The sequence below is a fragment of the Myxine glutinosa genome, chromosome 14 (assembly GCF_964187855.1).
Source record: "Myxine glutinosa chromosome 14, kmMyxGlut1.1, whole genome shotgun sequence".
Lineage (NCBI taxonomy): Eukaryota > Metazoa > Chordata > Myxini > Myxiniformes > Myxinidae > Myxine > Myxine glutinosa.
Window position 1 is genome coordinate 52,620,406 of NC_136274.1, and position 18,417 is coordinate 52,638,822.

At 44.8% G+C, this 18,417-nt stretch overlaps 1 protein-coding gene across 1 annotated transcript in view; it reads left to right on the forward strand.

The window, feature by feature from the left end:
- Positions 1-322: 322 nt before the first annotated feature.
- The window catches only part of LOC137439769 (cell cycle control protein 50A-like), a 42,391-nt gene continuing 24,296 nt past the window's right edge, over positions 323-18,417 (forward strand). Inside the window, exons 1-5 of the mRNA XM_068135853.2 lie at positions 323-736; positions 9,039-9,143; positions 10,456-10,563; positions 10,667-10,754; positions 11,108-11,242. Of these exons, the coding sequence (XP_067991954.1) occupies positions 530-736; positions 9,039-9,143; positions 10,456-10,563; positions 10,667-10,754; positions 11,108-11,242 (643 nt within the window). The 5' untranslated portion in view covers positions 323-529. The remainder of the gene's footprint in view (positions 737-9,038; positions 9,144-10,455; positions 10,564-10,666; positions 10,755-11,107; positions 11,243-18,417) is intronic.

An 18,417-nucleotide genomic window follows, 5' to 3' on the forward strand; every position in this document is an offset into this window, starting at 1 on the left:
TGCTGCAGAAATGACGTAAGAGGCGGGGGCGGGGCGGGGGGTGTCAGCGAGAGTAGAAGAGGGGCGGGGTTAGGAAAGGCATGAGTGATGATTGACAGCTCTTGATGGACTGTAAGGAGGATTCTTGTGCAAAGAGTTGTTGGGGAGAGTAACACCTGTCAGTTTCCACACTCCGACGGAGGTAAGTTTTAAAATCCATTTTAGAGTCTATAGGTTAACAGACAGACAGACAAATGGAAACGTGTGCAGTATTTTAATATGGCTTCGTTCTCCTCCGACGATGAAGGAAGTACAAACAACAACATTGATTTTCGGGTACGTCATCGTGACGTCAGACCGCGGAAGCCTGACGGACCAATGGAGGGAGGCGTTCCCTCTGTGGCGTAACGGAAGGCTATTCTCCATTAATTGTGTCTGTGTGGGTTCTCCTCTCAACCCAAAGGGGATATTTCCTCTTGCGCTCGATATTTTCGCCGATAGGACGAAGGTAAATTCGCCAGAGCGCAACGCCGATCTGAAACAAATAACAATGGCGACGAGTTATAACAAGGAAGGGAACGAGGAACCGACGAGCAAGCGGCCGGACAACACGGCGTTCAAGCAGCAGCGGTTGCCGGCTTGGCAGCCCATCCTGACGGCGGGCACGGTGCTTCCCGCCTTCTTCGTCATCGCCATCATCTTCATCCCGCTGGGTATCGGTCTCCTCATCACCTCGAACAACATCCGCGAGAAGGAGGTAAACCGATCCCTTCCTCATCACACTCGCACCCCACCCAGATCGGAGCCCTTTGCTAGTTTCGCCCATCACAGGTGAGGTAACAAAATGACTTCAAGTTTCCTAAGTTAACTTCAAATCGCAATTGGATGTTAACTTCGATGAGAAAAACCTCGAATGGTAAGGAAAGCCGTAGACAGAAGTATGTATTTAACAGGTTACAAGTTCAAATTATTAGTATTCCGATAAGCTTCTTCTTCCTCTTCTTGTTGTTGCTTTTGTCTTGTCCTGTGTGATCATTTATGGATATGCAATTTCTGATCGACAGAGTCCTGCTCTCGGACACAGTGTCCTGTGAACCTTAACCCTGTCTGCATGGAATCTCGATTTCGAACGATTATTTATTTATTTGGTGTTTCAGGTACAGCGCAGACGTCGGCAACACCACGTGATCCCATGATTTTGAGGATACAACACTCAGACGGGTTCACACGTGGGACATCCAGGGCATTAAAATGTTTCCTTGAAAATAGAACCAGACTCGGTGGTGGAATGGTGAGTGTGTCCGCTGTGTCCGCTGTGAATCTGCGTGCTCGGTGGTTGAAATCCCACCTGAGTCTTGCCAAACACTTATTACTACCTCGGCCAATGAACCTGTCTGTGAACAGGATATCTCAAAACGTTATGGACGGATTCGGATGAATTCGGACGAAATTTGGTGGACATGCTGGGCGTGCGACGAGGACGAATTTGTGAAAATCCGAATCCGGACAAGCAAATTTCTTAATTTTAAAGTGCTTCTTCACCATTGAGTGATCGGGCCAAAAACCATATATAGCAGGATATTTCAAAAAGTTTTGGACATGAAATGACAACACTTGGTGGATGAGTTTGGTAAGGGGGCCAAAAAGCCGATTCGATTTTGGTTCATGTCCGGATCCAGATCCGGCCTATCGGTGGGATACAAAACGTAAACTCTTCAGCCTGGCGAAGGTTTGCTCTCTACCGAGAGTGCCTGTCTAGTTTTAAAAGTGGTTGGTGCTGCTTCCTTGATGCTCAACATTTTAAAAGGATAGAGCATGGACAAATAATTCTGGGAAGGCAACGGCAAACCACCTAGTGTAACCCTTGCCAAGAAACAGCTTCAACATCCAATCAAATTGCAAATAGAGTGTTGGTTAAGGTGGCTGGCTTACGATATTGACGTCCTTGGTTCAAGTCCATGTCGTGCCGTAAATAAGACCAGTTGGGTTGAGGGGTTGACTTAGCCCGGCTCCTTCCAAGGTCCGCAAAATGAGGAGCGGCTCTACGGAAAAACGATGGCCCAGCAAGGAAGCAGCACGGATCATTTTAAAGTCTTTCGTATGACTCTGCCGTGGTTTGAACTGCCGCCTTCCCAGACTCCGAGCAAATGCTCTAACCACAACACCACCGAGCCTGGTTGTTGATTTATTTTGAAGTATACAGCTGTTTGATCAGAGAACAGTACAATACATTATTTGATTCTTTATGAAGAGGCTTGAATGTCATGATAGGGACGTTATTGGCATTATATGTAAATATATATACAGTAACAAGACCAAATGAAGCCTTTGGCCTGTCATTGGAGATGATAACGAATCGACTCTCACCTAATCAATTACCCCAGGTGGCTAGGATTATAAATAAATAAACTCCACCCATGCTCTTCTAGCTGAAGATAGCTGCATAAAACAACCATAAAAGCTACACAAGGTAGACCCGTTGCTGTTTCAAACCCTACCTGGGTTCCTCTACAGCTGCAAAACATTCACTAGTACATTACCTCCCACTAATGGTAGCGTGTACCTGTTACTGGCTTTGAGCCTGGGGAGTAACTGCTGAAATCCTTATCTGGGTTCTTCCCGCCATCTTTGTGCTTTGTTCCTTTCATATTTCTTTCTACTTTTTCACATTTCTCTTTATTAGTCCCCTACCGGTGTACACCTGAGGGGACTATAGGTTTGCACGCCGTCACTCCGTCCGTCAGTCTGTCAGTCCGTCAGTCCGTCACGCAAAGAACAGTTTTCCGAACTTTTTTTCTAAACGCTTAATGCTAATGATTTCAAACTTGGCACATCGTTTCCTCATGATAAGTTACAGATCAAGTTCGAACTTCACGACGTTTCGATCATTTTTGACAAAGTTATGGCACTTTGAACTTTGGGAATTCTGATAATTCTGATGATCCTCAACTCAGTGCCATTTTAAGTTTTAATTTCCTTTAAAAAAGATTTTCTCTGCAATAATAGGACCGATTGAGATCAAATTTTCACCATAGGAGGGACTCGTTCTGTAGAATATTTTTATGGTAGTTATGACGTCACAGGTCACGTGGTTCGGGCGCCATATTGTTTTTCGTGAAAACACGCAAACCAATTTTTCTCTGCAACGGCTGAACAGATCGAGGCCAAACTTTGCAGGCAGAATCGCATACCCATGACGAACAAAAAAGTCAGCGAGCATGACGTCATGCGTCACATGGTTTCAGAGTTATGACGTTTTTAAGCATGAACCTTTAAAACCGAGCCCCTCCCTCATTTTTGATCCAATCGAGGGGAAACTTCACAGATCTGTTCCGCATGTCAGTCCACTAAAATGTCCTTTTGGAATTTGCGATAGCTCACGTGGTTTGGCAGATATCGTTAATTAAACGAAAATATTTTTTAAAAATGGATATCTCTTGAATCGCATTATTGATCGACGTGAAACTTCATACTATAGTAGAAGTCATGAAGAGTAACAAGTGTGCAAAATTTCAAGATGATTGGATGTACGGTCTGGAAGCTAAAAGTTGTTATTGCGTGAAGAAGAAGAGGCGTCAAGTGTGCGGATTTAATTATTTATCACATGTACAGACTCAAAGCATCGTTGGACACGACCTGTCGCGGTCATTTTAACCTCAAATAAAATTCTAATTTAAGATTTGTCAATAGCTGAGGTATATTAACAAACGAATAAAACAGATTTGGTCAAATTCTGACTTTTTAAAATCGATCGCATTTGACAGAGTTGTGACAAGCTGAGGAAGAAGAAACCTCGCATTGGCTTCTCCAATGTGCCATAAAAAATGGATATCTCTTGAATCGCTAGTACCTCAGACCGTGAGTTGGTAATAATTTGTATAATTCACATAGTGCGATACGTGCAGGCCGCTCCACGGAGCGACCTTGCGGGCTTATCAAAGAGGCGAGGCGTGACACACGTGTCTCAGCATACCTCAGATCAAGTTTGAAAACCAGCATCAACCGTGCATAAATTTGCATATTCGATCATTTTTGACAAAGTTATGGCACTTTGAACTTTGGTAGGGGACATGTATTGCAGCGCAATACTCAGAATGCTTGTTCCTTCTAATTCTTGCTTTTTCTTCTATCTGTTTTATTTTCTATTTCTCTTTCTTTATCCATCTGTCGAGGAGAAATGAATTCTTGCAGAAAATTTTCTGTAAGGCTCATTTGGCTGCGCCTGGATGGGTTTGGGGGTAGAGGAGTAGTGGCTGAAACCCGAATCCGATCCAGGTTTCTCCTCATGACTCCATCTTTGCTCTCCCTTCTGATGACTCCAATGCAGTATTTGGTCTTTCATTTGATTGGGTTGTGAATGCTGAAAGTTGAGATATGCAGCCTATTCTTTTTAATCCAAGACACACATGGTGCCCAATAGATCCCCTGATCATCTATCTGATTGTTGCCTCAAGCCGATATTATAGATCAGAATGGGTCCAATTATTGTCAGTTGCATGAAGAAGCTTGTACACTTGCACGTAATTTTGAAATATGAGGAGACAAACTGAAACACAGCCGGATCATTTTACAGGGTAGCTGTGGTAGCATGTGTGTCCACAAAGGACTACAGGCCGATGCGCTACATCCATGAGTGGAATGACACTTCTTCTTTTTTCTACTTTATCTAAGGCTCGTAGTGGAGCTGCAATTTTAACATCGTTGCAAATTTAAGACTTGGCAATTTAATTTGTCTGTTTGGTGAAACCGCCTCAGTAGTTTGTTAAAACTCCATTTTTTGTGGTCTTTATTTTCCACTGGGATGGACTGTCAGGGGACATCATGTGGGGTGCTGCCCCATTTCCCCTTCATACAACTACAGCCCTCACTGCCTCATTCCCCAATCCAAAAAAAACTCGGTCTCTTAATGTCATTATTCAATTCAAAATATCGTAATAATGTATTGTGGATCTCCTAATGCCCTTTATTCATTAATGTAAAAATGCCTCACTTGCTCAAAACATCCATGTTATTCATGAAAAAGTATATACAGTATATATATATATATATATATATATTCAAAAAACACCTGGTCACAAGTGTGCCGCACTGACCACCAGGTCCTCAGTCGAGGTCCTCAGCATCATCCCGTTTCGGCCCTTCAACCTCGATACGGTCAGCTAAGGTGGGCCAGCAGGGGCAAGTACACATCCACATGCAGCAACTGCACCTGGATGCGTACATACCCCCACCCCCAGCCAGTGCGAACAACAACAACAACAACACCTCCACATCCAGAATCCACAGCACCAAACAAACACGGTGGAACACTCAAACACCCACCTTTATACCCTTCACCACTCACCAACAAAACACACCAGATCATTCATACACACACATACACACACATACATACAGAACACCAACCAAACAACCACCTACACTTACATCATACACCACTCAACACACAAAAACACACTCATGCAAAAATTAATTCATGCAAAAACACACACCCTCACCCACTCACTCATATACACAAAATAAGAAGTAATAATGATACAAAAAAATAAAATAAAAATCCACACACACACAACCAACCTACACCGTTCGCCGTGCCTCCATAAACTTCCTCCATATCCAAAATGAGCCTTTCAAGGCAACCTGGGCCACCTTGTCACACATCCTCCTTCTTTCTGTCCCACACACTCCCAGCCTAGCAAGAAATGCAGAAAAGGAATTGCCAATATACCCTCTACACCCCACCTCAAATGGCTGGCACGAAACGCGCCAACCCTTCTCCCGGCACTCTGCCTCCAGCTCACTGTACTTTCCTCTCTTCCTCTCGTGCACCTCCTCCATGTTCTCTTCCCAAGGTACCGACAACTCCCCTAAGATGACCTGTCTTGTTGCACTTGACCAAATGACAATGTCAGGCCGCAACCTTGTCACACAGATCTCCTCTGGGAATACCAATTGTGGCTTTAGGTCTGCCACCACCTGCCAATCACAAGCATCTGACAGCCCTCTTGCTTTCCACCTCCTCCTCTTTCCACCTCTTACCACTTGGCCCTCTTTGACAAGCCACACCTCTCCCCCATCAGTCTCCTTCTCCACTCTTCTCTCTCTCGATCTCAGCACCTCTTGTTGCACCATCTGCACCACCACCGCCAGCACCTGATCATGTCGCCACCTGTATCTTCCTGCTGCCAATGCTATTGAGCATGCACTCAGTGCATGCTGCACCGTTCCCACACCTCCACACAAATAACATCTATCCTCCTGCAACAACCCCCACAATCTCAAGTTTACTGGTGACGGAAGCACATCATACATTGCCCGCAACAGGAAATTCAACAATATTGGCTCCATCCTCCAAATCTCTTGCCACTTCAATATCCTCACCCGCACACCTTCCCACTTAGTCCAAGCACCTTGCTGTGCCTGACAGACTGCTTTCACATATCTCCCCTCCTCTTCCTTTCTTCTCAACCATCTTCCTCCTCTCTTTCACACATGCCTTACCCCATCGCTCATGCTCCATCCACCCCAAGCCATGCTGTACCATCCCCATGACCTCCTCCTGTTGCAACCGCTCCTCCATCTCGTCCACCTCTGCTCTTGCATTCCACTTCCGACTTCCCTTCTTCTCTGGGAGAGCATTCTTTACCACTGCATCACTTGAATCCCAAAACATCATGAACTCCCGCACCCTCACCACCTTAAACTCCTCGGTTAATGATGTCAAGGGAAACTGGAGTTTTCCACCCTGACCATAAAAGGCAATGTTCGTCAAACAGCGTGGCACTCCTAACCACCTCCTCACAAACCCACTCACCACAACCTCCATCCTCTCTACATGCCCAATCACAATATCATACATCATCAATGGCCACAATACTCGTGGCATCAACCCAAACTTCAAACACCATACCTTCAACTTACCTGGCAAACCACATCCATCAATCCTCTTCAAACATCTCAAAAGCTTGTTCCTCACCTCCTCCACTCTTCCCACATCATTCAACTCCACTGTATACCATCTTCCCAAACTCTTCACAGGGGCCTCTACCAATGATGGAACCACCTCCCCTCCCAGCTCAAACCTGTGCATATTATCCACCACTCCTTGTCTCACTACCACACTCCTCGACTTTCTTGCTTTAAATCCCATTCTTGCCCACCGCATCAACCTTTCCAGTCGTCCCAGTACCTCTACTGCTGCATCAGCAGACTGTTGGAATCGTATATTTATATATCGCCTTCAGAAAGTATTCACACCCCTTGACCTTATCACATTTTGGTATTACAGCGTACATTTAAAATTGAATAAAATGAGATTTTTTTTTGTCACTGATCTACACATACACTCCGGGGCAAAAAATGAACCAAGCCAATTTTTAAACATTTTTTGTCATAACTATTTTACCATACATTAAAAACATTAAAACATAAAAAAAAAAAACACCAGCACATGCAGAAATAACTGTACAACCCAGCATGAAATTGCTTGTCCCTTTGCTTTCTTTAACCCTTTGATTATGGGATTTTTTTTTTTTGATAAAAATACCCCCGGTATGGGTTTTTAATTTGGCATTACTGGAATGCAACCACGTACTGACGATCTATTTATAGGTATAATCGATGACGTGTAGTAACGTCATCCGTACACAAAACTTTTTCGCGGGTTGCCGCACTGGACGTCATCCGTACTCAAAGGGTTAATTAATCCAGTCTTTTGTTCAAACTTTCACAAAGCTTCCTGCACCGAGAAATGTCAATATTGTCCCGTTCATGTTTCACAGCTTCCCAAAGTTGATCAGAATTTGCAAAAAAATTTCCAATCGGTTTGTGCTGAATATAGGCCCAAAGATTCTCTATGGGGTCAAAATTGGGACTCTGACCAGGCCAGAACACAAGTTTCAGGGACTTTTTCTCCGACCACTTTTTGGTGGCTCTTGCAGTATGGGCAACTTTTGTTCTCCAGGAAATCACTTTTGGAGGCTGGGAAGTAATCCTTTCCCTAATATATTCTGGTATTCCTTTGCAGTAAAGTAATTGACTGTTAACATATTTTCAGCTCATCAACACCAGCAGAAGAAATTATTCCACCTCCTCCTCCATGCCTCACGGTTGTTGAAATGCACCCAGGGTTGAATGTCTCACCAGATCTGCGAAGGCAATGTTCTGGGGCATCACTACAAAGCTGAAATCTTGAATCATCACTCCACAGAACTCTCTGAAACCAGTCTGGATCACAGTTCCCATATTCAGCCAAAAAGTGCAATCTGTCCTGAATGTTTTTCTTGGAAAATAGAGGCTTCTTCGCACATCTTCTTGAGTCAAAACCAGCATCAGTCAACCTTCTTGTGATAGTCCTTCTGGAAACAGTCTTGCTTTTAGTAGTTCTGAACTCCTCTGGCAGTTTCTGCAGGCTTTTCTTTCTTTTCAGTCGCCTGTCATCTTTACTTTTAGTGGCTCCAGGCCTGCCAGATCCCTTTTCCCTTGCAGTAGAACCAGTTTTCTGGAACTCTTTATGGTAGGCAGAGAAATATGGATGTCTTCCTTCTTCAGGAGCTTGTGGAGTTCAGAATATGTCTTGCCCACTTGACAAAGTCAAGCAATTCGATTTTTAATATCCCCATCAGCATGGAACTTCTTTCTTTGGGAGTGTGTGTTGTGTGTTTGTTTTTTGAACGGTACTATACAATTCAGTCTAATTAATCAATCTTTTTGTGAATTATGAAATATAGGAATTGAAAGTGTTTTGCATTTCTCTGTATTTGCCACAATAAGATGAAGAGGATTGAGACGATAGGGGTTGTGGTTGTCTTATTCAACGTGACGTTATGGTGTGCCCTCTGTAATGCTGTTGCAGATATTTTCAAATCCATTAACTATTAAAATATTAATGTCCTTCGTGTTCCCCAAATCATTATTTGAAGGCCTTTCCACAGATCGATGACTTCCATTGTCATACTTAACGTTCTCCTGGTGAAGTGAATGCTGCAGTAATAAAATGCTGACACTGTAACTGTATAGCTGCTGTCGATGGTTCTGCTGTTGCTCTTCCCATACCATAGATTGATTACACGGATCAGGGAGATTGCAATAAGTGTGCCAACTCGAACCTCACTAATAGCAATTGCACATGCAAGCTGAATTTCACGCTGGAAGAAGATTTTGAGGTATGACGGGGTTCCATTTGAAGTTTTATGCCCGTCATGCAATTATGTTTTCAGGTTGTCCATCCGGCTGTCCGTCCGTCCATGATCGGTTTTCTTTACCGCGATAACTTGAGAACGGCTAAAGGGATCTTAGTCAAACGTTGCACAGGCATGTATGATGAGGTAAAGATGAACTGATTAGATTTTTGAGGCACGAGGTCAAAGGGCAAAGGTCATAGATCATGTTAGGTAAAAATACTGTTACCACGATAACTTGTAAACCAGTGATGGGATTCTAACCAAATTTGGTACACTTATGTAGAATGATGTAAAGATGAACTGATTCAATTTTGGGGTCAAAGGTCTAAGTCTGTAATCGGTCTATAACTTGAGAACGGCTGAAGTGATCTAATTCAAACTTAGTAAAGATATCTATAATGATGTAAAGATTAACTTATTAGATTTTGAGGTCAAAGGTCAAATCTGTAATAGTTCTATAACTTGAGAACGGCTGAAGTGATCTAATTCAAACTTGGTACAGGTATGTATAATGATGTAAAGATTAACTGATTCGATTTTTGGGGCAAGAGGTCAAAGGTCAAAGTCTGGAAAAGGTCTATAACTTGAGAACGGCTGAAGTGATCCAATTCAAACTTGGTCCAGATATCTATAATGATGTAAAGATCAACTGATTAGATTTCGGGGGTCTCAAGGTCAAAGGTCAGAGGTCATGTCAGGTAATAATGGGAGAACTTGTGAACAGCTAAAGGGATTTAAATTAAACCTTGGTACAGGTATGTATAATGATGTAAACATGAACTAATTAAATTTTGGGGTTAATAAGTCAGAGGTCATGTCAGGTAAAAATGTGCTAACTTGGGCACAGCTGGATGCATTTAAATCAAACTTGATACAAGTATTATAATGATGTAATAATGTGGGCGGAGGCATATCATTCAATGTCGTGACGTCGAAGAGTGCCGTTCTAGTTTTTTTTTCTTTTCTCTTATCGGGTTTACGGCTTGTGGAGGAGCCTCAAAACGCAACACGCAAACTTCAAACAGGCCTTGAGTTTGGGGGAAGTGACAAATTTCCTGGGGCACTGGGTATTGGCAACACCATCTTTATGACGTTGCTTTTCTCTCCTCACTGTGGGGCAATTAAGGAGAAAATTCATCCTCCCCATGGATGCCAACCCACAGGGTTTGTCTGTGCTTTATCCTTTAATATCCGCCGACATATTTCATTCCTGGATACTGAGCTCTTGCTGTGTGACTTCAATTCCGTGGAACGTTCAAGCCAAAACTGCCTGCTTTGTTTTTGCTTTACCCAGGGCCAGGTATACATGTATTATGGGCTGTCCAACTTCTATCAGAACCACCGTCGCTACGTCAAGTCCCGCGATGATAATCAACTCTACGGCGTCGTCTCCTCATTGAAAGTCGGTATATGTGGTTGTTTTATTGGAATCTGCTAGAAACCTTAGGTTTAACTTGTGCATTGTTGTATAATGCAGCCGCACAATAAACCGTAATGATTTGCAGGATCCGAGTAGCGAGTGTGCACCATATGCCACGAACAACTCGGTGCCGTACGCTCCGTGTGGTGCCATTGCCAACAGCATGTTTAATGGTAAGCGCTTGGCGATGAGTGAGAATGGTGAGTTGGGTTGCTTTGCTGTTCGGCTAAGTGTGCTTCTGCAACTGTACAACCATTTAATAATGCATGGAGCTGTGGTACGTTTTGGGTCAAAGACTTGCGTAACCCATGTTCCCCATCCGAATGTCACCTGTCAGAGGGCTTGCATTCTGTCTTTATGGGTTGGCAGGATAGCCAAGAGGTAAATGTATATCTATATATATATATATATATATATATGTATGCATGCATCGACTGTTACGGTAAAGTAGCGTGAAGTTGTAATGTGGTATATGCATAAGGAGTGCAATGCCTAATCCCGCTCCACCCCCTTCCCCCCAACTTAGACACTTTGAAGCTCTACTATCAAGGAAAAAACGTGTCTGTGCCACTGCTCAAAACGGGGATTGCTTGGTGGACAGACAAAAATGTGAAGTTTCAGAATCCTCCTCAAGATGGTGACCTGAAAAAGGCTTTTGATGGTTTGTGCCACCATTTGTTTAATTGCCATTATTTATGTGTTTGTAGACTTTTGTTTATGTTTGTTTTGCTCGCACGAAGGGCAAACCTTTTTATGCTTCCGCCGATTAAGTCGCCGGATGCATTATGTTTTCAGGTTGTCCGTCCGGCTGTGATGGGTTTTCTTTACCGCGATAACTTGAGAACGGCTGAAGGGATCTAAGTCAAACTTGGTATTGGCATGTATAATGATGTAAAGGGGAACTGCTTAGATTTTGGGGTCAAGAGGTCAAAGGTCAGTCTGTAATATGTTTTCGTTTCCATGATAACTTGATAATGGCTGAAAGGAACAAAGTTAAACTTGGTACAGGTATGTATAATGAACCACCTTTAGAGGCCATTTTCCCCACAGAGCAGGGGTTGGCCTTTTTCGGGCACCGTGGGCCCCTTTTTTTTTTTGAAGCAATGTTTTATGGCCAGATGCCCTTCCTGTCGCCAACCCTGTTAGTCGTCTCTTGCGACACACAGGGAATTACCAGTGACCTGGTACTCAATTTGCCGACCTCGGAAGGATGACAGGCTGAGTCAACCCCCCTGGTGTTAATTCAGCGATCGACCGGGATTTGAACCCAGGATCCTAGGATCCCAAGCCAGCACCCTAACCGCTAAGCCAAGTATGTATAATGATGTAAAGATAAACAGATTCTATTATGGGGTCAAAGGTCAGGGGTCCCGCTAACTTGTGAACCAGTGATGGGATTTTTTTTGTATACGAAGTTAAGGCTCATATCAGAGCTAACACACAGAACATACTGTATAATAAATGGAGCGGAAGACAAGAGGGGGAGGGGGAAGCACAACAACAGTAGAGAACAGGCACATCAGGAGGGCTGAGGTGGGGAACACAGTGTAAACAAGATGGACACTTGTATATTTTTATTTTATTGGATAGAAAATCGAGGCTCATGTAAGAGCTAACACATTAAACACAAAAAACATAACCGGCACATAAAATATGTAATAAAGGGAGCGGGAGATAAGAGGAGGAGAGAGGGAAGCACACAAGCACAACAACAGTAGAGAACAGGGACATCGGAAGATCTGTGGGAGGGGGAGGGCTTGGGGGGAGGAGGCATGGGAGGGGGGTGGGGGGTGGGAGCGTCGGAGAATGAAAAAGGTGGATTTGGAGTGTGTTAACGGGGGGTAGAAAGGATCAAGGTTTTGGATGGGGGAAGATAAGAGATGGTGGTGGACAGCCGTTTTAAAGACCTGGAGGGAGGAGTGGGATTGAAGAGGGTGAGGGAGTTTGTTCCAGAGGCAGGAAAAAAGAGGAATGAAGGAGTGACGGTGAGCAGAGAGTCTTGATTTTGGTTGTTTCAGCAGAAGAGGGTTGCTGGCAGATATTGTGCGTCCTAAAGAAATATTTGGGGGACAGCACAGACAGAGAAGGGGGAGCTAGGCCTGAGAGGAGTCGGTAGAAGACAAAAAGACCACCAACCTGCCTACGGTGAGAGAGAAAGGACCTCAGAATCAGCTTCATCGCGGGAGATTCCAATGATTCTGAAAGCTTTGGTTTCTGCAACAGTGTGAAGCCGAGCTTGGTGTGAGGCAGGAGCACCAGCCCAGAGGGGAGAGCAGTGCTTCATAAAGCTGTGGATGAAAGCTATGAATGTGGTGAGGAGGTCAGAAGCGTCAAGAAAAGATTTCGCACGGCGGAGGATGCCCAGTCGGCGACTGGCTGTGGAGGCCAGCTTGGAAATGTGGTTTCCCAGGAAAGATCATGGCAGATCGTGAGACCCAAAAGCTGGAGTGACCGAACTTTTTTGAGGATTGTTGAGAAAGTAGATAGGAGGGTTTTCCAGAGAGAGAGAGAGATATATATATATATGTATATATATATATATATATATATATATATATATATATATATATATATATATATATATATATATACACAGTCATCCCTCGTTTATCGCGGAGGTTACGTTCCAGAACCCCCCGCGATAGGTGAAAATCCGCGAAATAGAAACCATATATTAATTTTATTATTTTTATATATTTTAAGCCTTTAAAAACCCTCCCCATACTCTTATAAACCTTTCCCACGCTCTTATAAACCCTTTCTACACTTAAACACACTTTTGAGACCCATCCTTACGTATTAGAAAAATATTTGTACGTGTATATATAGCTGTACAGTATCTATCTATAATTCCAGTAATCTCTGTGTGTATGTTTGTATGTTTGTATGTTTGTATGTATGTATGTATGTATGTTTGTCTGTGACCGCTGTTTCTCGACAACTACCGGTCCGATATACTTGAAACTTGCCAGGTATATTGCTGGGGACCCGAGGATGTGCCTTTTCAAGGTTTCATATTAATCGGAGAAGTAGTTACCGAGCTATGTCCAAAAAACGATTCAACCAATCAGAGAGCAGCGAGCTATCACGTGTGCCGAACGTGGCGAACAGACTCTGCCTCGGACGGCACATTTGAGAGCGTATTCATTTATTTCACGTTGGAAAACTATGTTGCCGTTAAACTATGTTTTAAAACTAATTAAAACTAATTTGCGATTCATCGTAACTGCGATTTGCGACCTTCCGGACAGTGAAGACTTCACTTCCGGCAGCCAATCACAGAACGCTTTGTTGCGTAGGCGTGGCCGATGTGAGAGCGAGCCGAGCCCAGCGCGTGCGCCATTACGGTTCGTAATTCGATTTCTTCTGGAGAAAATAATAATTTCTCGATTTCTTATGCGCATTATTTCTCCCAATTCAGTCAGAGCGAAGGGCGGAAGCGAAGAGCATTGTTTTTTTTGTTTACGGGCGTACGGGCGGGGTAGAGCGTACGGGTAGCGTTTTTTTTTTTTTTTGGCAAGGAACGGGCACCCACGTACGGGCATGCCCTAGTATTTGAAAATACTGTAATAGATAATGGGTAAGTCTATCAATAATAGTTTTTACTGTACTGCACAGCAAAGAAGAGCATTACAGCTCTTCTGAAGGCGCCACTTCAGCAGGCGCCTCGTCAGGTGGTGCAGTATCTTCGTCGTCGTCCGGAACTTCTTTTCGTGCTGAAGACGTAGGCGTGTCTTCTTTCTTTTTTCGGGTGAGGAACATAGTGATGGGCAGTTGCTGGCGCTGCCTTTTCTTCTGGGCGAGGAGGTTTTTATAGACTTCAATGCCTCAGTCGATTACATTTCTGAACTTCAACGAACGAATCATCTGGGGGTCCCATTCTTCAGCCCTTTCCTTAAGTTATTTTGCCATTCTCACTAGGGTTGCGAGGCATTCCAGTGATAGGCCTTCTTCTTCTTCATCCCCTGAACCCTCTTCTTCCTCTTCTTCTTCCTCACTTGCTGACTTCGTCATCTCCGCCAGGTCTTCGTCCGTTAACGGATCTGAGTGGGTTTCGAGCAGCTCCTCAACGTCATCGGGAGTCATATCATTGAAGCCATCTCCTCCTAGTAATTTTGCCAGCTTCACTGCCTTATCTTACTGCAGAGTGGTGGACTTCGTCAGGAGAGAAACCCTTGTACACGTAATCGTGGACTACTTCTGGCCACAATTTTTTCCAGCAGGCATTCAAAGTTTCTGTCTTCATCTCCTTTATGGCCATCTGAATATTTTGCAGACACGTTGCAATGGTGTACTCACGCCAGTACACCTTCAGCGAGACGTTTTCGTCTGAGTCCATAGCCTCGACCAGGTGCTGCAGGGTGTTTCGCGTATAAAGTGCCTTAAATGCGCGAATGACACCTTGATCCATGGGCTGTATCAGCGATGTGGTGTTTGGCGGTAAGAACTCTATTTGTACGCCATCATACGACAGGTCGAGCGCGTGACCTCCTGCATTATCCATGAGCAACAGCACTTTGAACTCGAGTCCTTTTTCTGCGAGATAAAGCTTGACCTCGGAAATGAAGCACTGGTGGAACCAATCCGATGTGAGGAGTTTCGTAATCCAGGACTTCTGGTTGTGCATCCAAAACACTGGCAGCAGGTTCTTATTTTTGTTTTTGAGGACCCTTGGGTTTTTGGACTTATAAATAAGACCAGGCTTTATCATAAAGCCCGCAGCATTCCCACACATTACTAAAGTCACCCGATCTTTGTGGGCCTTAAATCCAGGGGCTCTGGCTTCCTCGATCATGATGAAAGTGCGAGACGGCATCCGTTTCCAAAATAAGGCTGTCTCATCCATATTAAAAACTTGTTCAGGCTTATAATCCCCTTCCTCGATGATCGTCCTGAACGTCTCATTCACGTACCCCTCGGCGGCGGCTTTATCAGCAGAAGCAGCTTCTCCATGCAGGACCACGCTCTTTAGCTTAAATCGTTTTTTTAAATTTTTCAAACCAACCCTTGCTGGCATCGAATTTGGTTGGTTTGGTGGGAGATGCGGTCGATGGTTCGGATTCGGGGTCGTCGTCGCCAGCGCCTTCAGCAAACTTGGCGTAAAGCTGCCTGGCCTTCTCACGGATAACGTTGGTATCCAGTGGGATATTCTTCTTCCTGCAGTCACTGATCCAAAGGGCCAATGCAGACTCCATCCTTACAATGGCCTTATTGCGTGAAGTTACCACCCTTTTCGCTGTCTGGTTAAAGGACACTGCTGCCGTCGCCCTTATATTCTTTTCGTCCTTCTTAATGTACCGGACCGTAGATTCATTGAGCCCGTAATGGCGGCCTACAGCCGCAAAGCTTCTCCCTTCCTTTAACATGTCGAGGAGTTTCACCTTCTCTACGATATTAAGCATCTTCCTCTGGCGCTTAGGTTCAGTGCCAGAACCCTTAGAAGACGCAGAACGTTTACCCGTCATCGTAGGGCTTGAAACAACTTCACAATTTTACACAAAATGCACAAAAACACAACACCACAGGATACTGAACAGCGTGCTCTGATTGGTCACGTCTCATCCATCTGCCAATAGTGTGCCGCGTATGAAATCATCTGGGCAAACTAGCGCAAGCAACCCAAGCTTGGTTTTCCATACGCGCGATTCTTTGTCTACTCATTTATAATGCGTATTTTATTTCGATTTACTGTAATATTCTTTTAATATAGGTTTTAATTAATGTGTTATATTTTTATTTCTATTATTATTAATTTTTTAGGCTAGAAAATGCTTATTTTACCGCAAAAATAATTAAAATCGAAAAAAATAAAAATACCTATAGGCCGCAGAATCCCGCGATATAATGAAAAATCCGATATATAATTTTACATATACTAGCGAGAAAAACCCACGATGTACCGAAGCCGCGAAAAGTGAAGCGCGATATAGCGAGGGATTACTGTATATATATATATATACAGTGAAACCTTGACTTACGAGTGCACCAACTTACGAGTTTTCCGAGATACGAGCCGTCGCTCGGGCGGTTTATTGCTTTGAGATGCGAGCCGAGATCTGAGTTACGAGCTTACGCCACCCGCCACCAAGTGGGTTCCGGTCACGTGGTTATCTTGCCGTGCAAGCATCTCTGCCGTATATCGCTGCTGCTTTGTTTTTGCATTTTGGTTATTTTGGAGCTTACGCCACCCGCCACCAGGTGGGTTCCGGTCACGTGGTTATCTTGCCGTGCAAGCATCTCTGCCGTATATCGCTGCTGCTTTGTTTTCGCATTTTGGTTATTTTGGAAAATTTCTTAGTTTTAACCATGGGTCCTAAGAAATTGAGTGCCAAGGGCAGTACTGAGAAGAAGAAGAGGATGATGTGCTTGGATATAAAACACGCAATCGTCGAAAAACATGAGCGAGGTGTGCGTGTTGTCGACTTGGTGAGGCGGATGTGAAGGCAGCTGAAGATTTTATTATAACTTTTGCCGAACTGATAGAAGCCGAACGATACATCCCCCAGCAAATCTTCAACTGTGACGAGACAGGGCTCTTCTGGAAAAAGATGCCGAGGAGGATGTATATAACGGCAGAGGAGAAGAGCATGCCAGGCCACAACTTGTTCAGAGTGCCGGCGATAGCTCGCCTTCTCTTTGTGGAAAACACGGTGAGATCCTTAACATCCAACAACTAATGGGACGCAAACGGGGCGCCCAGTTTAGCGGTACACACATTGATGAATCACCCTGCCTGTGATTCACTCATGACAGGTTATAGCTGGGTCGGGATTCAAACCCAGGCTGGACAGTTTAGAGTCAAGTGTGCGTACCTCCAGTCCAGGCCATCCTGCCAACTTGTATGCTGCATACAGGTGAAATATAAAGCGCGAGATATTTTTATATATACTGTTACGTGGTCCCCTCGGTGACTACCTGGTCTCGGTGACCCCCGGACCGTGAGAGGACCTTCGCCAGCAAGTAGGATGATATATATGAGCTTTCGTAACGCAACCCATATGAATTCCGGTCAAGAAGAAACCCCACACCAAGGATCCGGAATAATCAATAATATATTCCCTGAGCAATCAACAACCATCAACAATGCACAATCAATATTACAAAGATGCAAACTCATCTACACTAACTCTAAGATGGCCATCTTATATATTCCTCACGTGAGCCCCACTCCCGACTCCCTCCGTGGTCAATGTCTCTCACAATGTCTCTCGTCTCCGCACACGGGCGGTTGAACGAACCCCGGGCGGACGTGCTCCAAACGTGCCGTCTCGTACCGGGGACAGCTGCTGCAGCGCCCCTCCTTGCCAAGCAACGGGGCAAAATCCAGCGCGGCTTCCAACGCGCGCGAGGCCCCAAAGTGCGACCCGTACGCGTCCTTGTAGACGGGGCAAAACCAAGCGCGGGTTGCAACGCGCGCGAGGCTCGACGTGCGACCCGTACGCGTCCTTGTAGACGGGGCAAACCAAGCGCGGTTTGCAACGCGTGCGAGGCTCAACGTGCGACCCGTACGCGTCCTTGTAGACGGGGCAAAACCAAGCACGGGTTGCAACGCGCGCGAGGCTCGACGTGCGACCGCTTGGTTCCGTGCACGAACTCACGGGGACTTGACGTGTCAAAAGGTAGTTACGCGTCCAGGTAACTCCTCTCGCCAAACGGGTTTCGGAACGCCTCTGTTTTCCACGCAGCGCGAGGTCGATTCCACCTTTTGTCGTCGCGGGGCGAGGAAGATCAAAAAGAAGACCCGTCCTGTTCCCTCGTGTCTTTTCTTCTTTCCTTTTCGGTCACTTCCGTTTCCGGCCACTTCCGTTTCCGGCCACTCCCTCCGAAGGGCTCCTG